The sequence below is a fragment of the Siphateles boraxobius genome, unplaced genomic scaffold, assembly GCF_051911475.1.
Source record: "Siphateles boraxobius isolate OS27281-9 unplaced genomic scaffold, OSU_SipBor_1 41, whole genome shotgun sequence".
Classification (NCBI taxonomy): domain Eukaryota; kingdom Metazoa; phylum Chordata; class Actinopteri; order Cypriniformes; family Leuciscidae; genus Siphateles; species Siphateles boraxobius.
In genome coordinates, this window is record NW_027509042.1 from 14,776,126 (window position 1) to 14,798,552 (window position 22,427).

At 36.7% G+C, this 22,427-nt stretch overlaps 1 protein-coding gene across 6 annotated transcripts in view; it reads right to left on the minus strand.

The window, feature by feature from the left end:
• Positions 1 to 22,427, minus strand: part of lrp8 (low density lipoprotein receptor-related protein 8, apolipoprotein e receptor) — a 183,729-nt gene that overhangs the window by 107,244 nt on the left and 54,058 nt on the right. For 3 of the 6 annotated variants that reach the window (XM_077198550.1, XM_077198551.1, XM_077198545.1), the window contains exon 3: positions 1,349 to 1,480. In XM_077198550.1, the coding sequence (XP_077054665.1) occupies positions 1,349 to 1,480 (132 nt within the window). The remainder of the gene's footprint in view (positions 1 to 1,348; positions 1,481 to 22,427) is intronic. The other 3 variants (XM_077198549.1, XM_077198548.1, XM_077198547.1) reach the window with 1 other exon arrangement.

Below are 22,427 nucleotides of genomic sequence, written 5' to 3' on the forward strand. Positions count from 1 at the left end.
CCAGAGAAAAAAACAGCCAAATCACAGTAGATCTGATCTTGTGATCATTGAACTGGAAGCTCCACTATACTTCGGATATTGGCAATGAAAGAAAAGTGAGCCAGAAACTGCCCCTGACACAGTAATGAAGTAACAACTGAATCAAAGCACAAATAATGGGTAAAAATGTGATTTGCTCTTGATCTGAGTGGACAATACAAATTACTAGTACACAAGTGAGTGAGTATGCCGAGGGGAGTGAGCATTACTGCTGCCAATTAGCAGCTGGAGCCTAATTCAGCCAATGGCAAAATCACATCACATGGCCAGAGAGAAGGGGTCAGTCCACAGCTTAAAATAACAATTATTGAGATTGCCAAAAAGCCACAGGCGATCCTTGGTAGAAAAACAAACTAAAAAGAACTGGATGCATGCAAATAAAAGTCAAAACTCTACTAGCATTATTTTGGTTTATGTGCATGACAAATAGGTTTACAACAACAAAGACGACAGTTTAAATATAATGATATATGCAGTAATCTGAGTATTTACACCTGCTTTTGAAAGTAGAAGCCTAAAGGGGGAATTACAAATTATGTTAATCAATCCTATTTTAAATAAATGAGCAATAATGCATGCAGAAGAATTATTTGACAACAAACACTGCTATAAGCCAGAATTTTCCAGTTACTTTTTCAAGATAACATTTTGATTCAAAATAAAGTGCTCTTATTAAAGAGCAACTCACTGCTCTTTAGTTATTTTTTTGAAATCACTGATTATTTACTTGAATAATTACCTGAAAAACCTTGAAGTAATGCTTTGTAAATGAAGAAATAATTTAAGGCTACATAACACTGCTCTAATTTATTAGTTGACATTTATATTTACACTACCGTTCAAAAGTTTGGTTAGGTAATAATTTAATGTTTTTGAAAAAAGAAAGTTCATTTTCAGCATCATTACTCCAGTCTTCAGTGTCACATGATCCTTCAGAAATCATTCTAAAATTATGATATGGTGCATAAGTAACATTTCTTCTTATTATTGATGTTCAATACACAGAACGCATAGAAAGTTTAAAAGAACAGCATTTATTTGACATTTTTTAGTGTCACATTTGATCAATGTAATGAATTTTTACTGAATAAAAGTATTAATTTCATTAATAAAAATATCATACTGACCTTTTCTATGTACTTTAGTACTTATTTAATTTAATTACTTAAAGTTTCTATGGCACTGAACTTATTATAGAGGTATGATGATGCTCACTTACAAATGAAATTCCCCTATAGGTTTAGATGCTTATATTAGAATTAAAAATAACCAGAATCAACATTATAAAAACACATGCAGAAACACTCACTGTACTCACTGCAGGTGGAGTCTGCTTCATCCGAACCATCTGGACACTCCGGTTCTCCATCACACCTCCATCGAGCCGGGACACACTGCCCATTTTTACAAGCAAAGTCTGTCGTAGCACATGTCTTTTTTGCTGTTCAAGAAAAGAGAGGAAGGTAAGTACAGGGGCATGTACATTAACACAAGAGGTTTTGGGGCAAACAAAATTTAAAGTTTAGTTCAGATGTACTTGCTTTTTCACATGTCAAGCTTAATTGGAAGGTGGAATTACTTCAACAACAATGAAACAAACCTCTACGCTACTAAATCTAGTCTTGCAGGAGACGGCAAGAAAATTGGATCACTTGAGAAACAATGGTAGACTCGCACTTGATAACAACTGTTCTGGTTCAGAAATAAAGTCTTGAGCAGTAAAAGACTCATGCTTTAGAGTCAAACAACAAACAGCAAGCACTATGAGGGTAAGTGCACCGTGTGTCTCTGTCATTTCTTCTTGTCACTTTATAGTTTAATTGGGAAGAGAGTTTGAATGAATTGAACACAGAGCTCCATTGGGAGCAATTACAAACACCCAGGTACACATCCCTGTGAATTTATGAACCTTACTTTCGTTTTTGCATGTGTGAGGATAAAGACTGCTTTGCTTTAAGTCCAAATTGTAGCAGGGGTAAAAGAGCCTGAAGGGAGAGCAATTGATGATGTTGTCAGCTCTCTGGGAGGGAGACCAATAAGAGCTTTTTCAGTCAGAGAGGACAGTGATTTAACACATGTTCGGCTTTTATCATGTGCATCAATTGAAAACATCTAAACGCCTGCTCTGGGTGGGTGTACTATTCTTGTATGCCAAATATTAGTTCTGTTTTATTCCTTGCCATCAATATGCCTTACAATACAATACAGTACAATACAGCCAAAGATTTACAATACAGTAAATCAATCAGATGGACCATCATACTCACTACATGCCCATAAACTATGGGCAACAAATTGGACCACTGAAAGTGGAGGTTACACACATACAGAATGGAGCCAAACTATGAAATATATTATTTGTGCTATTAGATAAAAATGAGATATGAAAGTTATTTAAGAGGCTAAGCAAGTTATTTCCTCCTGATAAAAATGTGAAAAATGTGCACCAAATCGACTGTGCACAATAGGGCCAAGAAAGGGCATTAGCAACATAAATATGGTCAATTACAGTAAATTGACTTTTCAAATGTTAACAGACAAACAAATATACAAAAAAGTCGAATAGTGTATACTTGCCCATAAAAAATGAATAAAAACAGCTTTGTTATTGTTTAACAAGCAATTACCCCCAGCCTCCCCACCCGAGTCACGTAAATATTAGATGAAGTACTAAAACTAATAAACCTAAAAATTTAGGCTAAATAAAATTCACACAAAAATGACTAAAGTACACAAAATTACTAAAATTAAAATGGAAACTAAAAATATATAAATAAATATATAAATAAAGGGCGAAAATCATGAAACCACCCAAAAGAGAGCAGAAAATTGTCCAACAGTCACTGAGTTGCAACAGATCAGAAAGAAAGAGATCTGTGAAATTCTTCTCTGCAACGGTGATCAAATCCCAGGCACTTGCCTCCCATCAGAACAAGAGGATTTCATCTATGTCTCCCCTATCTCCCCAGCCAAGCTACCGTACACTGAAACAAGCATAGAGATTTACTAACTCGCACATCATGGGGCCATGTTCCCCAGCCACTTATCTTCCTCTGGAACCAGAGTCACTATGTTATGGGTTGAACACCTCGGAAGACTACAGAGAGAGGTGGCTAGTGAGCCATGAGCAGCACTTAATTACCAAATATCCTTCACTAGCCTTACCTCAAGGACAAAGCTTGACCTTGTCACACCTTTCATTCCTTTCAAGCTGAACATAATATTAATTGCTTGAAAGTGAGGTGTGTAATTTTGTTCAATGTTAAAGTAAGCCAGTCGTAGATTGACTCCACAAAATACTATGGAAATTTTGGCTGATACCAATAACTATATATAATTCACAATGTTCTGGATTCGGTTTTAATGGTTTATTAAAAGATGTTTTATTTTGAAACTTGAGGTTTAAAGTTTAAATTAAAACAGTAATGAAAGTGTGATGTTCATTAAAAAAAGCATGTTTAAATAAACTGTATTATTATTATTATTATTATTATTACTTTGATGAAATTATGAAAATTATTATTATTGTACAGTACTTCTCAAGGTAAACCAAACTAAATATTTAATATTCTCAGGTCACTAGTCCAAGATTTGAAAAAGTGTACAGCCCTATATTTCTGATCTATTCATCTAAATTTTGCTAAAATTCGGTGACATTTTACATTATACAGTAAATTCCATTTTTATAAGTGGATTCCACAATTTCTGCATTTTCGCCCAAAATCATAGGACCCCAATTATATTATATTAATTATATTATATTATTTGTAATGTATGAAACAGACTTTCTCATCCCACAACCACAAAATGTAGACCTACTGTGAATCATTGAAATAAATAAATGATAAATGCCTACAGCCAACATCCTATAAAAGACAAATGGAAAACAAACAAAAGAATCATACAAAACAAAACAAAAATGTAAAATTATTTTCTTATAAGAAAATATTATAAAAAAAAAATATATATATATTTATATAAAGTATAGTAGTCAACATTTGAAGTGGATCAAAACCTTTCATCAAAGCAATACATGAATTTTGAACAATACCTGTTCTTGTCTTAGGACAACTTTGATGAACTTTTTTGATCCACTTCAAATGCTGACTACTATATATTTTAAAATATTATTTGTCCAAACAGCAGCAGAAGCAACGGTTGGACTGTTTGGAAAACTGTTTAAAACACATAAAACATTATTTTACTAGTGCCACTCGATGCACAGAAATACAGTACCATACTTCAAAACAATTGCATACAGTCAATAAACATTGCCTCACTGTAATATGCTTACAATTATCCACAGCAGCAAAACTGCCAGATGTTGCTGACTTGGATGGTGAAAGGAAGCTGATGTGTGACTTGGGGAGTACGTTGCTTTGGGTCAAGAAAACTGGCGAGCTCAAGTGTTGGTTTTACTAATTTTCCTGCAGGACTGCCAACTCAGGCAGACAGTATCAAGCACCCACTCATGGGAAAAGCTGATATGTATTACAAGCAACAAATACATTATGCAGATACTCACACTAGGCACACATAAATAATCAAAGACTGAATGTACATTCCCATGATTAACAAAAATAAATAAAAAATGCACACAGGCATGTGCAAACAACAAGCGCACACGCTCTAAAATAACACAATCATCACCCATCACATATATACACATCAGGCCTGCAACTGTGCAAATGTTATTTTTCTCTATTTTCCTGCTGACGCTTTAATACACACTCGATTCCAGGATGTCCCCCTGCGTATTAGTGTGCAGAAACAAGCAAGAGATGCGTGTGGGTGAGTTTACTGCGCAAGCAGGCAAAGCCATGACATTCCCAAGGTCCCATGCTCGAGAGACCACACTGATTACTGACGGATAGCTGATCTGTGATGGCTAGCTGTAGGTGACCTCTACAAGCACTTCACAGAGTGGGCCGTCTGCACAGCAAAAGTCAGCTCAGGGTCAGTGTCCTTCAATTTTCACAAACCATTTCCTCCAAGACTTCACAGAGAACGTTAGACTACAGTCTAAACACACTTGACACCTTCGATTTCCCGATAACTGACGAATTACAAACGCAATATAAAAAAGCAATGGAGCAGATGGGAAATTGTCATTCAATCGCTTCAAATTGTCTAAAGAGCTACTTAAACACTATGAGCAATGCACTTTATTGCTTTATTTGCGTACTTTGATGTAACACAACGAAGCCTGAAGGTTTTCTGAAGCGATAGTCATTTATAAGGTTCTAGTTGCTCTCCACTGGTCTAATGCTTGTTAATTTTCATGTAAAATTCAATAGTCTAAGCAGCTGTAAGAAATAAATCAGTTATACAAGATCAGAGGTCTGTAGAATCCTGTTTGGAAAGGTGCTGTGATTGACTGGCTGTGGTTTATGTGGTTCTGGGTACTCATTTGAGATAAGAGAGCCCACCTATTACAGGATCAGGCAATCGCAGTGTCATCTTGAGCAGGGCTATAAACATGGACAGGTCATAATCGTAAATGGAGTCTGTGAAGAAAGGTGCCTCAGTGGGTCACCTTTTTCTGGTTGGTTCCATTTCTTTCTTTTCTTGTCTGTTTCAGTCTATCTCTCGTAACAGATGAAATCTTGTAACATGAAGCACAACGGCATGAAGGCTGAGAAATATATTGAATATTTGAAATATATTTGTGATGATTTTGTTTGCAATATAAAAAGCTCTGGCCGTTAAGTCAGAGCTTTACTGAAGTCTATATAAGCTTTACATTAAGTCTGAAAATACAATGCTAGTATGGACTGTATGGCTGTCCATTCTTCTTGATTTGCACACAGAGAAAGACAAATATAAACACAACAGTGCACAATTCACACACTAGTTAAATTTCCTCCCACTACAGTCTGTCTGGTTCTGTAGGATTTACTGCCCGGTATTATCACAGTACTGTTTGAGACTCCACTTGTTTAATAACCTATACTTATGCAGCACACACAAACTGTGAAAGGTGAAAAGCATTGTAAGGTCTCTTGCAAGCTGAGACTAGTCATATTCCTACAGGTGAGCATGTGTAAGAGAGAAAGACAACAAGATAAAGTGTCATGGGAATCTATTGAAATATGGGAAATAAGCTTTGTTTTACCAGACAAACTTCAATCCTTTAGACATATATGATGATGTTGACACTTATACTCATTTTCATTTTAAGAGCTAGGCCTATACATTATGTGAATGAATAACTCATTAGCCACTCAACGAACCAGATCTAGCCTACTGTAAATAGCACAACTCTGTGTAAATTGCTTCATGTGCATATCAAATAAGAATCATAATAAATTAATTAGGGATGGCCCGATACCGATACTGGCATCGGGGATCGGGTTGATACTGTCCTCATATACTCGTACTCGTACTCATAAAAATTCGCCGATACCACGCCCCGATACCACGTACATTTTGCGAAACGAAACTGGCCACCACGAGTGCTTTGTCGAGGTGAACTGAGGCATAGGGACGTGCACTCCCAACGCAAAAGAGTGCGGCGCGGCACTAGATCTGATGGCCGAGCGCGGGCGCGGGCGGTAATGCACTCACTCTGTGTGTGCGGGTTCCGGGAGAATAAAACGATTCGCGGGACTCCCGCAAACTAGAAATATCTATGAATACAACATATTAAAACTAATAGATTTTCATTCATCTGTTGCAGAAAAGCAAGAAGAACAACTAAAACAAAATAGAAACGATTTACAGGCCAGAGTTTCTATTCATAACATGTTTGCAGCGTTGAGCGATGTAGCCAATCACAGACATGTGTGTTGATTTCTTGAACGCAATGGCTAATCAGAAGCATTTAAGATAGACTCCCCTCACTGCTCAAAACTTTTTTGTTCAGTGCTGAATTCTGTATGCTGGCAAATCCTCTAATTATAACAAACAAAGTGTGGATATTATGAAAGATTCATTGTGCAGTCAGCTTCATTGATAATAACAGATGTGTGAGATCGCGATGAACTGTCAGCTTTTTAGGAATTAGACTATTAAGGGAGCGCACTTTGGGCGCATTCAGTCATGTCAGACCATGCACGCAGTAACTGCTTGCTTTTATGTTAAATTAACAGTGGTTTGTGTGTTAATACAATTATTATTTTACTCATTATTATTTATTTTTAGACTTGTTAAAACAAGCAGAGAAGAAAATAAAAACAGTCTTCTAACCTGTGTTCTAAAATAGTCTTCAGTCTTCTGTCTTCTTTTCTGGGAGCCTATAGTTACTTTTGCGGTAGAAATATCGGTATCGGTACTCGATATCGGCAAGTACACAAATGTAAATACTCGTACTCGTATCGGTTTGAAAAAAAATGGTATCGGGCCATCCCTAAAATTAATTTATGTTTTTTCATCAGTATTTATTGCTCCTGATTCATATCAAAAATAACTTGTGAAAGTTCTTTTGATATAAAATACCTATTATGTTATTACTTAAGTATTGCATTCCAAACAGAAACGTATTTTTACTGTTTTGTCTTGTGTTCTAATGCAACTTTTGCTCACAAATTTGAAGGCTGCTAGTGGATCATTGAATGTAAACGTCATATTATAGATGTGTACATACTTTACGAAGAGCTTACAACCTACTAGCTATTTTCTGCCTTAAGAACAAATGGCGTAACCAAATTTATTGCAGAACTAACTAATAGATACTAAGCCCCTAGTTGTACTTTACACTCCCATTTAAGTTTGATCTTACAAACGGCTGGTGCAACCCTACCAAGACTTTTGCTGCAAGTCAAATGTCTAACGAGACTAGCAGTCTAATGTCAGTGCATTTCATCTTCTTGCATACTGAGTTGTGACCAATCTCTTTTTCCCATAAATATTGAAGGTGAAAAATGTAACTACAATCATTTATTCTTGCCGTTAAAATATCAATACACTATCATGAAGTAAAATATTGCAATACTTTGAAATTGTATCGTTTTTTCCTTCTACCTCTAGTGTTTGCACTTAGAAACTGTGGTATCTGCAACTGAGGGAGTGCAAAGATGAAAAAAGAAAACAGAGAAGCTGGAATAAAATTAGAAATAATAAGCAAACAGACTGCAAAGGGAACAACAAGATTAAGCCTGAAACCCAGGTGGATTTCAAAGGGCACAATTGAACTCCTTTGAGGAAGTGAGCAGATAAAGCCCTGTGAGCACAGCTTTACACTGACGCTTCACAGCTCAATACCACACACTAATCTCATCTGCCTTCACTGCTTCTGTATGCAGATCGTGTGAAAGCACCTTCATCAGACACCTCTCTCACCTTTTTATTTAACACTTGAAGGAATTTGAGTATCTCTGTAAAAGAGGTACGGAAGGAGGCAGTTTTGACTGCACACCGCCTAAACACTCCTGAGTCAATAAACTCTCAAACGTGAAAGCGTAAATCGAGCATTTTGTCTGGTTGGAGTTTGTTCTGGAATTGCACAATGCCTTCTTAAAGAGGAAAAAAGATAAATGCAGTGTGAAACTAGGTCCATTTGAAAGACCAAGTGGCACAGGGGGCGTACCACTGAATAGAGCATTAGGGAGTTGGTGGTAAGACGTAGTGCTACTGCTGCTGTCAGCAACTTGGCTGGATATAAAAGTTTTGCTGAAGTGCTGATCCAGAACAAACTTCTTAAATGCAACTAATCCATGCAGAAATATGCGAACCTGGACTTGGGTCCTTACAGCAGCAATTCAGAATGGCATAGCCATTTTATAGCATTAGCCTATATAAGAGAGGAGTAGGGTTGGGAACCGAGAACGGTTTGAAATTCAGAATAGTCCCATTTTTAAAAACATAAATTTCAGTAGCAAATGATATTCCTGATTGTCCGTTCTGTTTTTGGCTTTCGGATATGTATTTTTATGCCAATGCAGACAGAACATTAAATTACCCAAATACTATTGTGCCACTACTAAATCTACAAACCGTTGTATTGAAAAATAAAAAAACACTTGTGAATAAGTCAGTGACATATTTGACAAATAAATATATTACTTTACAATTCAAAGATGGGGGTCGGTAAGTGTTAGGGGTTTTAATGTTTTAATGCAGTAATTACTCCAGTCTTTGGTGTCACATGTTCTACTATTCATTTCTTATTAATTATTTAGTGTTTGCTTTTACTTAATTTACACTTAGGGGCAATTACTGGATTGCATTTATCCTGTCTCTGTGCCACATTAAAAGTATGTGTAAACATTTCTGTAATAAATGTATCTATGATTTGTAATATCAGCTCTACTGAAATGGGAAATGATCATTTGGCAACATACTGTTTAAGGCAGTAAATGCAGTAAGAATTTCATGTCTTATTTTCAAAAGAAATTTCTTTAAAAGAACCAGAACTGGAAACAGAATCAATCAATTCCTTAAGATTCCCATCCCATCAAGGGATGGGGCGCAACTGGTAATGACCTGAGAAAACAGAGAGAGACCCATTGATTGGAAATGTAAAGGTATCAAGGGGTGAAGGGAGCATATTAGCCTGTTTTATGTTTGTCTTTTTCTCTCGGGCTGTCCTTTTCTTCTCTCCCACATTATTTATCTCCATTGATTTCTGCACTGTTGACGTTTCTCCTCAAACAAATGCATAAAAAGCATTACAAGCATAATCATAGTAACCATTAGTACATAAATATTTACACTGGCCAATGGATTGGTTCCTTTACTCCTGACTCTACTTATTTTTCTCTTACTATCAACCTTTCATTTCCCTCTTTCATCAAAAATTCATTTTTCCTATAATTAAATCTCCGGAATTGATCTATGATTAAAGATGGTTTTGGTGGCAACAACGTAATCAATGCCATTCTTAGTTCCACTACCCGAAGGTACATGGGTGATACAAACACAGAGCGTTGTTGTTTTTGCTGTTGAGGCAACCTGAATATAATCGATCATGTCATGTCAGGGTCTATCAAAGCAAACCCATATTACAGCTGACGGCTCTCAGTAATTAGATGGGAAACGCAGATGTTTTTGGTCCGCTATCATAATACAGTAATGCCAGGGACACACTTAACGATTAGCTGAAACATTCTAAGAGTGAACTTAACACACTTACAGATTATTCCCAATGACTGGAGCAGATATTAAACACCGACTGACCGCAACTGTCTCTGACTCTGTGCGTTTAGGCATGATCAGTCGTAAGTATCAAATTACATTCATAATCATCCTTACTGTCCTTAAGTGTGTCTCCGGCTTAAGAGAGCGCATAACTTCCTGACATGATCACTTCAGATGCAGATTTAAAATGAAATGGTAGGTATACAGTACACTACCGAACATGTTTTCATTTCAAAGTAATAACCTGTAATTTGTTGACTATGCTGCATCAGGGCTGTCACTTTTGAGAAAAATCAAATTCAAACGGTTATCGAATATCAAGTAATGTATTCGAATTTTTACGAGACCCCCCCCCCCCCCAAAAAAAAAACACCGTAACGGAGATTCAATCACAAATTTATTAACAGTCTGACAGTCATAAAAAAAAATTAATCTGAAAACATTTTTTTTGACTTAATGTTTTAAACAGCAGGTTATCAATTTAATCTATATAAAGTGCCACTAAGCTACATGGGAAAAAAACTGCATCGGAACAGCACGGCACAAACAATAACGTAACGGATTAAACAGCAGGAGTAAGGCCTATAGCCTAGCCTCATTTCTTATTTCAATTCATTTCTTAATATTGTTTGCTAGAAACACCAATTAATCAACTTAATCTGGGTCAAGTGCGGCTCTCTTTTTATTGGCGATGTTCCCCGCGGTGGAGAACACGCGCTCAGTGCGCGCACACGTGCCTGGCACACTGAGATTTACGCGGCAATGTTGAGAGAAGTGGTATACGGTGTAGCTGTAGAACCCAAAATATTTCCAGACTCGACTTTTTAGATGAGTTGAGGTCGTAATTCTCCGCTCGGGCTGTCGTTCTGTGCGTTATCTTCCATTTTCAAAACAGGGAGGCTATTATTCGCTTGATTTGGTCATGGGCTTATGCTACAATACGTTTAGAGTGCCCGCTCCTGGATGAGATGGCAAACAATAATAAAAAACAAAAAACGGTCTAATCATAGACTGTAAAAAATGCGCCAAACATGGCACTTTAAAAAACGGATAGTTTATTTATAGTTCGAATACGGATATTTCACGTCATGTTCGAATGCATATTCGAATATCGAATAAAAAGTGAAAGCCCTATGCTGCATTAGTTGAGAACAGCAGTATGTTTGCATTCAAGACTGAGAGGATGCTAAGACTGGTAGCACCTCAAGTGGTTAAAACAATGTAACAAAAACACATGCAGGCTCAACCCAAACACATGCAGGCTCAACCCAAATGTTTAATATCATGATTGTTGCCATCTATCTGCATTATGCTATATCCAGCTGGTTGCAAATCAGAAACGCATTTGATTTGTAATACAAAAGCAACCGTCACTGTAAACATATTTTGTTATTTTGATTAGATAATCAAGTGTTCTAAAATAGAAACAAATAAAGTGTGACAGTATACATGCACACTATACATATCTATCTAATTTCCATTTCATGGCATTAGTTTAGACATTTAAATATGGCCATCTTTAAGCATGACTGTATGGATTTATATGACATGGAAACATTTTACAATAAGAGTCCATTTACAACATTAACAATGAACAATACTTTTTTAACCTTAGTTAATTTCAACAATTACTTATACAATTTTACATTTTAAAGTTGTATCTCTTAATATTAGTTAATGCACTATGAACTAACATGACTGATCAAGGTATAATTAATATTTATTTATATTAAAAAAGTACAGTACATTTGCATGGTGCAGTGTTTTTTTTGGTTTTTTTGTGAAAGTTCAGCACTATTTTATGTATTATGTTTGTTTTCATCCACACCAGACACACCACGGCTCCAAAAATATAGTAATTTATTAACAGACTCTCACAAAGGTGACGTTTCGAGCACGCAGGAGTTGGATTCATACAATTTTGATTACAAAATTTTTCTAAATGATGGTAGATGTCATCGTACCTTTCTTTCCAATTTAAGGGTGTTTATTCAACTTTAGTGACTTAAGTCTCAAAGCATTATTTTTCTTTTCTTATAAAAACTGAGATGTCAACAGTGTATGCTAGTGTTGAAATTAGCCATAGCAAGACAAAAAATAGATAGCAATTTTATGCCAATACTGACTGATAAGTAAACAAGAGTCCACAGGACCAAAACATTTCCACTGTCGAAGAAACACCTTTAAGTAAGTAGCAGGAGACATCAAAATCAATATCTGACCAACAGACTTCTGCAGAATTGAAACGCCCTAAATTCATACAATTCTCCCGCACTCTCTGTCCTCGTTGCCCGATTTCCCCCACAAACAAGCTAAGCGCAAACCCCAGATGTCGATTTCAGTGGTAAACTCAATTACTCTGTAACCTTCATGCATTCAAGTTAAGAGTTCAGTAATATCATGGATGGATCATCCAATCCCAACAAACATTAACGCTATCTAACAGGACGTGCAACCAAAGCTATACTAAGGTTAAGCTTAGGGTTAGAAGTTAGTATTTGTTTCAGCATTGAGTAGACAATCAGCTCTGTAATTGACATGACCAATGAAATCTTGACAATCAGTTGAGGGTTGGGTTGTGCTTAACTGGTGGAAAAGAGTGCCTGTTCAGTAAGCCTTTTAGCTAAATCTCAGTTCTGACAGCGAAGTTCTCAAAGATCTGTTGAACACATTTCATCATTGAAATAATTTAAACAGAATCCCACAGATTTCATGAGGACCTATATATTAGTATAAATATGAGTATGACCTAAAATGTCATGTGTACTGCCTAATCACTAGGAACCACCATATGAAGTGTGTTTAAAGGCTTTAAATGCCTAATTAGTTTTTAAGGATGATCACATTTTATTGACATAATGTGGTCATGTTTTAGCAGTAAAGCAGAATGATGCAGCACAAGTCTGTTTAACATGTGGGATCAAACTGCCACACAGGTGTTTAAGCACGTAATGGAGCAGGTGTGTGTGAACGTCATTTGTTTAAATGAGGCCATACACTCTATGCCAAATACACTTATTAGAGACAACATGCACACACAAAGCTGTGGAACATCCCAGAGAAGTGATGTCCTTATTACATTTTCCTCTTCGCGAATGTCTTTCCTCACACATACATATAAACACATTTTCTACCCACCCACAGAGATGGGTCAATGTTCTAATTACATCAATCTGCCTATCCAGCTCCTTCTAACTTTCATTCCTTTAATCCATTGAAATGACTAGCCCTCCAGCAGTCTTTCACTCTAATAAATAGAAGAAAATAGAAGTTACCCTTCTATTTTATTCACCTTGTCTTTCTGTCCCACAGTTTCTCTCTAACCTTGCAGGTCTCATTCTCAGTTTATATGACAATTGCATAGTGTGACCAAACAATCTAACATCAACCTTAAAGGCCCCCCGAAATCAAAATTTAATTTTTTTAGCTTTAAGTATGAATTTGTTATCCTTAAGGTTATGAATAAGCGGGTATGTAACAAAACAATGACTAAATTCGCATTTATGAGATACAAGGATTCAAAACGTACAGACTCTCACTTCCCCCTTAAAATGGATCACGGATTTCTATGACACCACCACGGACTTCAGCTTCTTATCACATCTTCTGTCCAATCAAATGCTCTCTGGAATCTAAAGTGTCCCGCCTCCTATACTATACAGTAAATACCACCTGAACAAAGTGACCGTAGGTGTACCTGTGTGTGTTCGGTAGTACACTCTATGATGCTCAGTATGAGCTACTTGTGCTCATCTGTTCTCACAGCACAACATGTCTCAGTTCAGTAAACTGTCGGAGTTACTGGAGTAACATATTGGTTTATTTTTAGCCGGAGCGACTGTCAGGCACGTCCGAAAGAGAGTAACTTTAGAAACTATGGATCAGCGCTGACTCAAGATGCGAACTGTTTTGAACGATACAGTTTGATTTGGTGAACTGGTTCGACCGGTTCACTATAAACAACCACTTCACTAAAAATAACCGGTTCAAAAGAACGATTCGTTCACGAACCACCGGACATCTCTACCATTTGACATGTCATGGAGCAATATGGGTTCAGTGCTGTGTTTCACTTCCATGGTGCGGTCAAGTACGACGCGCAGTCTGCGAGGTAAACTAAACGCTATTGGCTATTTGAAAAGGGGGAGGAGCCATTCAATATGCCCCTCTTTAGCTTCCTGCTTCAGTGGAAATTACGTCAACACATCATACACAGCTTCTGCGTTCCAAGGCACTTGTCCCCCTGTGGTGAAAATCAAGCTTTTAAATGTTGTTTATATGTCTATATGTTGTTTTTAATATGCTTTAAGACAAACCATGTGCAAAGTCAGAAGTCAATCTCATTTTTGAGTATATTCTCCTTAAAACTGCAGTAAACCAAAGACAGTCTCAAAAACGCGGTTTGAAATCGCTGGTGTTTGGTATTGACCTCACAAACTACCTTGTAACCAATCACGTCAACTATCTTTGACCTGGTGTGAGTGGAGGCAAGACTAATTTCCATATTCATAGAACCGCGTATACTAAATAAGGGCAAGGGTGTAATTACATTAAAGCTATTTTAAAGCATGAAGAATTTTTTTTAAAAGAAAAAAACGTTTAAATGTGTCATTTTGGTGATCATAGATGAGTTTTAAGGGATAAGATTATTGACTACAAGGGGACTTTAGTATCTCTTCAATATCTCAATTATTGCCAAAAATTAGATCTATAATTCCATCATAAACTTACTTATTTCTCATAAACTTCATCTGAGACCAATCGCTATCAATGCTGTGCTATCAATATACATTGTATAACTCTATAATCTTACTGTTTGTCAATAATCTTTACTTTTTTTAGATATTGATTGACATACTTGAGCTGAGAACTCTTGGAATATGAAAGAAACCTCAGAGCAATAACATGACTTAAACTAGGGCCCTATGAAATCCATTTTTTATATTTATTTTCTAAATTTTGCATTTTCTTGATTTTATTTTGATGGTCCAAATATTAATGGTCAAAAAGCATGTCTAATCAACTGAAATCATAGAACATTAACAATTTAATAATTTAATAATTGTTTTGAACAATAATAGGGCTCTATATAGTTTTATTTTCTCCCCAAATTCATTATTTCCTCACAAATTCGGTTTTCATTTTTATATATTCTGTATTTTAAAGGGCCCCTATTATGGATTTTTGAAAATGACCTTTCATTTAGTGTGTAACATAGCTCTAAGTGAATGAAAACATCCTGCAAAGTTATAAATCTGAAAGTGCACCATATATAAAATTATTGCAGACACCAGGGAAAATTTGATCCTCAAACAGGCAGCTGATTCCTGTGGACACTGGATAGCATCATGTCTAGAAGATGCTGTGCTCTACAGTGTGAATGTAAAGCTAGTTTTTTTTCACTGCCCAAGGACGAGCATGTGAAGAATCAGTGGTTAAAATGCATCTTTACCACGATACCACAGCAGTGTAATCCTAAACTTTTGCTGTGTTCCTTTTATTTTACTGACGACTGCTTCTCAAATCTCACAAACAGCTTACTCTTGAAAAATAGTGTTCAAAATATTTAGTTTGATATTGTGTAAGTCTACTGCAAACTGGTTAACTCACATTATCACTGTCTTTCAGAAATACTTCTGCTGATCAGTTGTGGGCTACTATTACCTAAAACTGTGTCTATAATGCAGATTGTCTGTCGTTCTCACTACTTTGAGGAAAGATTAAGCATGGAGCAAGAATTTTTTTTTACCAACGTTTGTTACATCAGTCATTCATGTAAGAGCTCGGCTAATGTATGCACTGTTATTGATACAGTTTCCACATGTTCATCGCAATAAATTAGAAACATACTCAGTAAATAAATAAGTAACTTACAAGTAAAATAATCGGTTTGTTGATGGACATGCACTTGTTAATGCTGATGGTGAGGAATTACAGTTGCAACATCTTATAATGTACCTCAAACTGAGTAGTGTATCACTGAAAAACGTCCTGCTCGAGTCGGGTTGAATAACTAGTTCTTACAGTGTTTCATCATCGGACTCGCACTCGGAGTGATATGATAAAATCGACATCATTGTTCGTTACTGTGTTTAATTTACGGTGCAGGAAGCCTCAGGGCAAGCAGAGCTGATGTTATTTTGGCAATGGGCGTTTGTTTTCGACACACGCTGTACGTTGTAAACCAATCACAACAGACTGAGCTGTCTGGCCAATCTGAGCAGAGTAGCTCGCGGAAAGGAAGGATTTAGAGAAACTGATTAATCTGACTAGTCATTTGAGAATCATTGAAAATGTGGTGATGTGCAAATGTATATTATGAGGAAATGAAACCTTTTTGATGCATAAACCTGTTGTAGGAGACTCCAAAACAACATTAGGAAACTTTAAATTGGCATAAATTCAAGTTTAAGATTTTAAAGGCACTTTTAGATTTCATTCAAATTTACCATTAAGAATGGTGTAATCAAATTATTTAATAAAACTTCCTAAATCACAGACACTAGTCAATATTGCAATTTGAATTATTTGATTAATTATTGTGTCCCTACTTTATTTATTAATCCCAAAATTGCCAATTCCATTTTAATAACCGGATTCCATCAATGTGTTTCAATATCGCAGAAATCATAGGGTCCTACATAAAATTGACCAAGGCAAAAGAGACAAGACAATACAATTGTACTGTCTCTGTAGATAGAGAAGGTGGCAATTAAAGTGCCCAGCTGAGGTGGTTTGAAAGATTATTTTGGTGGCAGTGCTGGTTCTATTTTTTTGTTAACTCCACGTCACGCATTACTGTAAAGAGAAGCTTAAGACCATATCAGACACATAGACAGCTACAGTATTCATAGGCAGACAAACAAAACTATTACACTGCACAACATGCCAGTGATAATTATAAACTTGTTGTGATTGATGCACTCAACGGGGGTTTACACGGCAGCAATAATACAATACTTGAGACGACATGCTGATAAACTACATCCGATCTCAGTATGAAGCCCTTGCGCGTTTGTTCTGGGATGTGTGTGTGCGAGTTCTGAGCGACTTCATCTGGTTTAGTGCCCAGTCATATCCTGTCATCACAGTGTGTGCTCAACCAATGAACACGGCCTTTGCTTTATTAATACAAATATATGTATGTATGTCTTTAGAGGCCCGAGGGGGGTTGGGGTGGGTTTGATAAAGCGACAAGCCCTGAGACAAAAGATGTGGGAAAATCTGCCCTGCTGACATGGAAGAATTCATTTCAATTACAAATGTCCTCCACCACTCGGCAAAGACGAAACGCAACAGCCCTCCACCAAATGGAGTGTTGGAAAGGAAGGAGGGTGCATTACATCAAGCGAATAAGACACAAAAACAGCAACCTGCTGCTTTGATTTGCTTGGAGATTGTGATAATGATGCTGTGACATTATTTCCTTTGTGACAGAGGATTTACTGTCACGACGGTTTATTCACAGAGCATGATGCAATGAAAATCTAACCTCTGTTTCTCCCAAAACAAAAATCTTAATTAAACAATTTCCTTGATATTGTTTATATATATGTAAGCTAAGAACGTTGTACCTGACGTACTGCTTTTTTATACATCAGCACCAACTTTGGACCCCAGTGACTTTCATAATATGGACATTCCAATCACTTTTTTAATACATGTTTTATTTGAACTATCCGCTTAAGCCTTCAAAAAAAATCTTTATTTTACTTTTTATTATTTTGCTTTTATACTTTCTTTTGTGTGTCCTTTTCTTTTTGTAGACCACTATGTAAATCAAACAACAAGACATTCGGTCTAATATGGTCAGTGTCTGGGGGGTCTGGTGTCAAAATAGCTTATGATTTAATTTCCTTTAGCTACTTGCAATGCAGTCTCTCTCTCTCTCCTCCTTTGTTGCTTATTCCTTTGTCTGAGTGTTTGTCTCAGCCTTGGTTTTCTGCTGAGACAGCATTATTGTGGTAGCCCTGCCATCGCTCATTGCTGGCCAATGTGTGAGTTGGTGTTTATTTTTGGGGGAGAGCTGGTCCCTCCTGTGAATGTAGTGATTGTGGAGGATTTTCATTCATCACATTTCAACAGAAACACCTACATCTGTCAATTGATCCATCTACACTCACACACAAATATATTATTGTAATATTGCATTAATGTAATACATTACATAAATATCGACTATTATTCAACTTCAGGGCTAATGCATCAAGGCAGTAGAGGATAAACACTGATTACTAGCATGAGCTGTATCTTGCACTTCACCCTGACATGCATCGATGTGTGCCATAGCTATAATGTGTGCACACTCGACTTGCAAGAAAATGAAACAGGCTCGATTTAATCAGGTATGGCACCATTGGAATATGAACGACAATATAAACTAAAAATACCATGACAGTCTGTTAAAATAAAACATGACAACCACTTTGATCATTTATCTGACAGTGTCTCATGTATCATGTCTGTATCAACCAGAAAACATGATCTGTCCTGAAGTACTTTGATTGTATGTAAGTGTAATGCCATGTTATGCATCTTACACAACGTGTTGATCTTGTTGCTTTTCAACATCATGTCTGAAGTTCGATATATTGAGCTTTGTTTTAGATTTGAATTTTGGCAACATTGCCACAGGTCAACGAACAACAAAAAAACTTTAATAATTATTATTATTATTAATGAAATGTTATGTTTTACACGACGTTTAATACACCATATTTTGCAAAAAAAAAGATGTTCAATACATAACAGAAAAAAAGTTAAAGTTCACAAAACATACAAATTTGTATCATAATAAATGTGCAAATTCCACAATCATAAGTCAATGTTATGTTTTACTTGTGTAATGTTAAAATTTAATACAGCATAATTTAAAAAAATAAGAAAATGCAATATGTGAAGACAAGTTTGCAAGGTATGAAGTTTGCAAAGCATAAAAACATACAAATCAACAAATGCTAAATTTTGTAACAAAGCACCACAAGCCTAATAGGGCAACAGGTCCATCTTCATTGTTGAGCCATAAATGGTATATTAAACTAAATGAAGCACTGAAAAACACCAAACAAAACATTTATTAATAGAGCAAAATAATTTCTGAATATTGAATTCAGATTCCTCCACATTTTCATTTGTAAAAAAAAAAACTATTTAAGCACCGCATAGGTCAATGTTATTCTGTACATTGTGCCAAACAATACTGATGGTGAGACTCAAATCTGACAAGTGCAAGTAAAAAGATGCAGCCATTATACACAACAATCATCTCCTCACTAGCGTTTCAGACTGGCATTTAGTGTCTTACATTAGAGCTCCAATTAGCAGCATATGGCTCTAACATTATAGCAAAGGGGTTAATGGACTGGGCTTTAACGAATCACACTGGCGTACGTACAGTAAGTGCTCCAATCAAACACTCCTCATATTCTGCATCTATCTTCACTCATTAGTATTCACAACGCATAAGATGCATATGATCCTTCATCAGCACCTTTACTAGTGAATTCCGACTTTACATGTATGGATTTTCACACATTTTCTGTAGAGCTCTTCTCAGATCTTTCGACCATCACGATAATCATTTCTCTTTAGCTAATCTATCTCATGCTCTGATGAAAATCATTACGCTGTGTGGAAGGGACATGCACAATGACTAAGCTCCTCTGTTGTGCTACAAATCTGCTTGATTGGTCGGGAAGAGAGAATGCGAGGTTGACATGGCTTTTTGTTGACGCCTCTGAATCACATGAATCATCGGTATGATGCATCAACATCTGAAGGCGAAAAATAACAAGCACATCTCACACTGACAGGTCTTTAAAAGCAATCAAACGCACTGTACATACAACGTTCAATCACAACGCAACATTTTAACACTGAACTAATGAATTTGTAATCAGGATTAGGATCATCAGTCGAATATCAGGCTACAATGAGCACCATAAAAATAAGATTTAGACAAGTGGTTCTTGCACATCCAACATCTGCAGACACAATGGTAGAGTGCTGTGGGTTGTCGCCAGGGCATTATTATGCAGTTGCTAATGTGTTTTGTGTGGCTATTAGCATGTTGCTATGTGGTTGCTAAGATGATCTTGGTTATGTGGTTGATTTGGCCTAAATCCAAAAATCCACCCCCAAGCCTCTATAGTAATCCAGCCCGATAAGGATTGGGTCCCTCTTCAATAAGTCTATGATATATTTTGACATGTTTTATCCAGAGGAATTGCGCATGGCAGCCAATCTGAATGAATATATATTTAAAAATGTTATTAAATTTACAAATTTAATTAAGCAATGACAATAACAGAACAATAGCAAAACTGTTTTCAATGCGTATTGAACTACGTCCACAGCAGAGACAATTTAATAAGTTTGTTTAAAACATCTAGCTCAAAGTATGAACAACCGTAACATACATATATACATATACACTATTACTCATATAAACAAATAGACATTATTATGGACATTCAAATATATATTTTTTAAATACACCTTTTTTAAGATTTACGAATTTCAATTGTATAGTAAAATTCTGTATGGCTGGATATATCTCTGGGGAAAAAAACTCTGGAGTTTTGACAGTACAAAAAATGATATCAAAGTCTACTAAAGGAGGTAAAGAGCTTTTTCGCATTTGGCTCCTAAACTCTAAATAGCCTTCCTGATAATGTTTGGGTCTCAGACACATTCTTCTGTTTAAATCTAGATTAAAGATTGCCAAGCATTCAAATAGGGCTTCTGGTAAACTTGTATTACAATTATATTTGATGAAATAGTACCAAATACACAAGATCATCTTTTGCTTGCGACAACTGCAAAGATTTCAGCTGACGAAAACTTTCAACTATTATGCTAATATTGTAATAATTATGAGCACATGTTGTATGATTGCAAGTTCGTCATGTCTGCTTGACTGAATACATGAAGTTAACTAATCCCATAAAATCTAATATCGTAAAATTGCTGCCATATGGTAATTACTTCCGATACACTCATCTCTGGCTGATAACAGAATACTTCCTAAATTGTAACATTGAAAAAAGCTGCTTTGAAACAATATATTGTGAAAGGGCTATACAAAAAAAAAAAACTTGAAGCAAACTGAAATGAATATATTGACTTATGTGAGGTCTGTCATGTTTCCATTTGTTGCACATCTCACACAAAGCACATTATCGCTATCCATTGAGCCTCTGAGCAAATTCATTCAAGTCTACAAAGCAAAGACTTAGAAAGTCCATGGGAAATATACATGTTTGCTTTTTGCAAAAGTCCAGCCCCTCTTTTTCTGTCCGAGGGGATAACCGAGAGTTACCTTCAATTGTGAGAGCGATTTCAATCCGCGTAGTTATACAAGCACACTCACCAAATCCAAGTCCACTCACTTCCTCTCGTTGAATGCTTTCCAGTCACCTAAGCGTATCCAGGACTACCCCCCATTAGAATATAAATGAATCCACTGCCCGACCGCTGCGGTTGTCACAATGTCACCCACCTCCTTATACCCACTGACTTCTCCTTCATTTGGTTTCACGACGACTGACATGGGGGTAAACATGGTGCTGGTCTGCAGCGGTGTGAGAGAACTCCTGATGGGCCGCAGTTCTAAAGGCCCATGTGTGCGGTTTTCTGAGGGAACAGAGGGAGACGTGTTCTACCCTGTTTTATTCTGTAGGGAGCTATGAAAGCGTGAGCTGCGGGAAACCCTTTTGACATGACTGGAGCAGGGAGCAGGACGCAGCCCAGTGGTGGGGTGAGGGTGGTGGCTGGGGTTTGACAGGGACAAAAGACATCTCTTCATAGACTTCAGAATTGTGTGGAGAGTTTTCATGGCTGAACACCAATGAATAAGGGCAAAAAAAGTTTGCTTAAAGATCTCACTCTTTCTCAGAACTAAAAACACAATGACTTCAAAGAAATCTGAAGGGCACTGACATTCGTGCACACATGCGAACACGACCACGTATAACGTAAAACCTTATTAATGCGCGTCTACAAACTCACAGGCTTTTGATCTTCTGGCAGCGAGTATGAGAGTGTTTTGATGTTGTAGACCAGCATGAGTCCTACCCAATTGGACTAAGGATCTATCAAAGGTCCAGCATGGGGCGGGAACCTCTCTGATCAATAGCTGCCCCTGGCTGGTGAGCCATCTTTAATATTACAACTGTCTAGGCCTCATAGCTCTTTTAAGACAGCTTAACAGAGACCAGACATTGCTGCAATCCAATAACCCGCTGACTGCACGCAGTTATTCGCAGTAAGGGTTAATAGAGCTACCTGCAGAGTACAGATATGATTTGTCT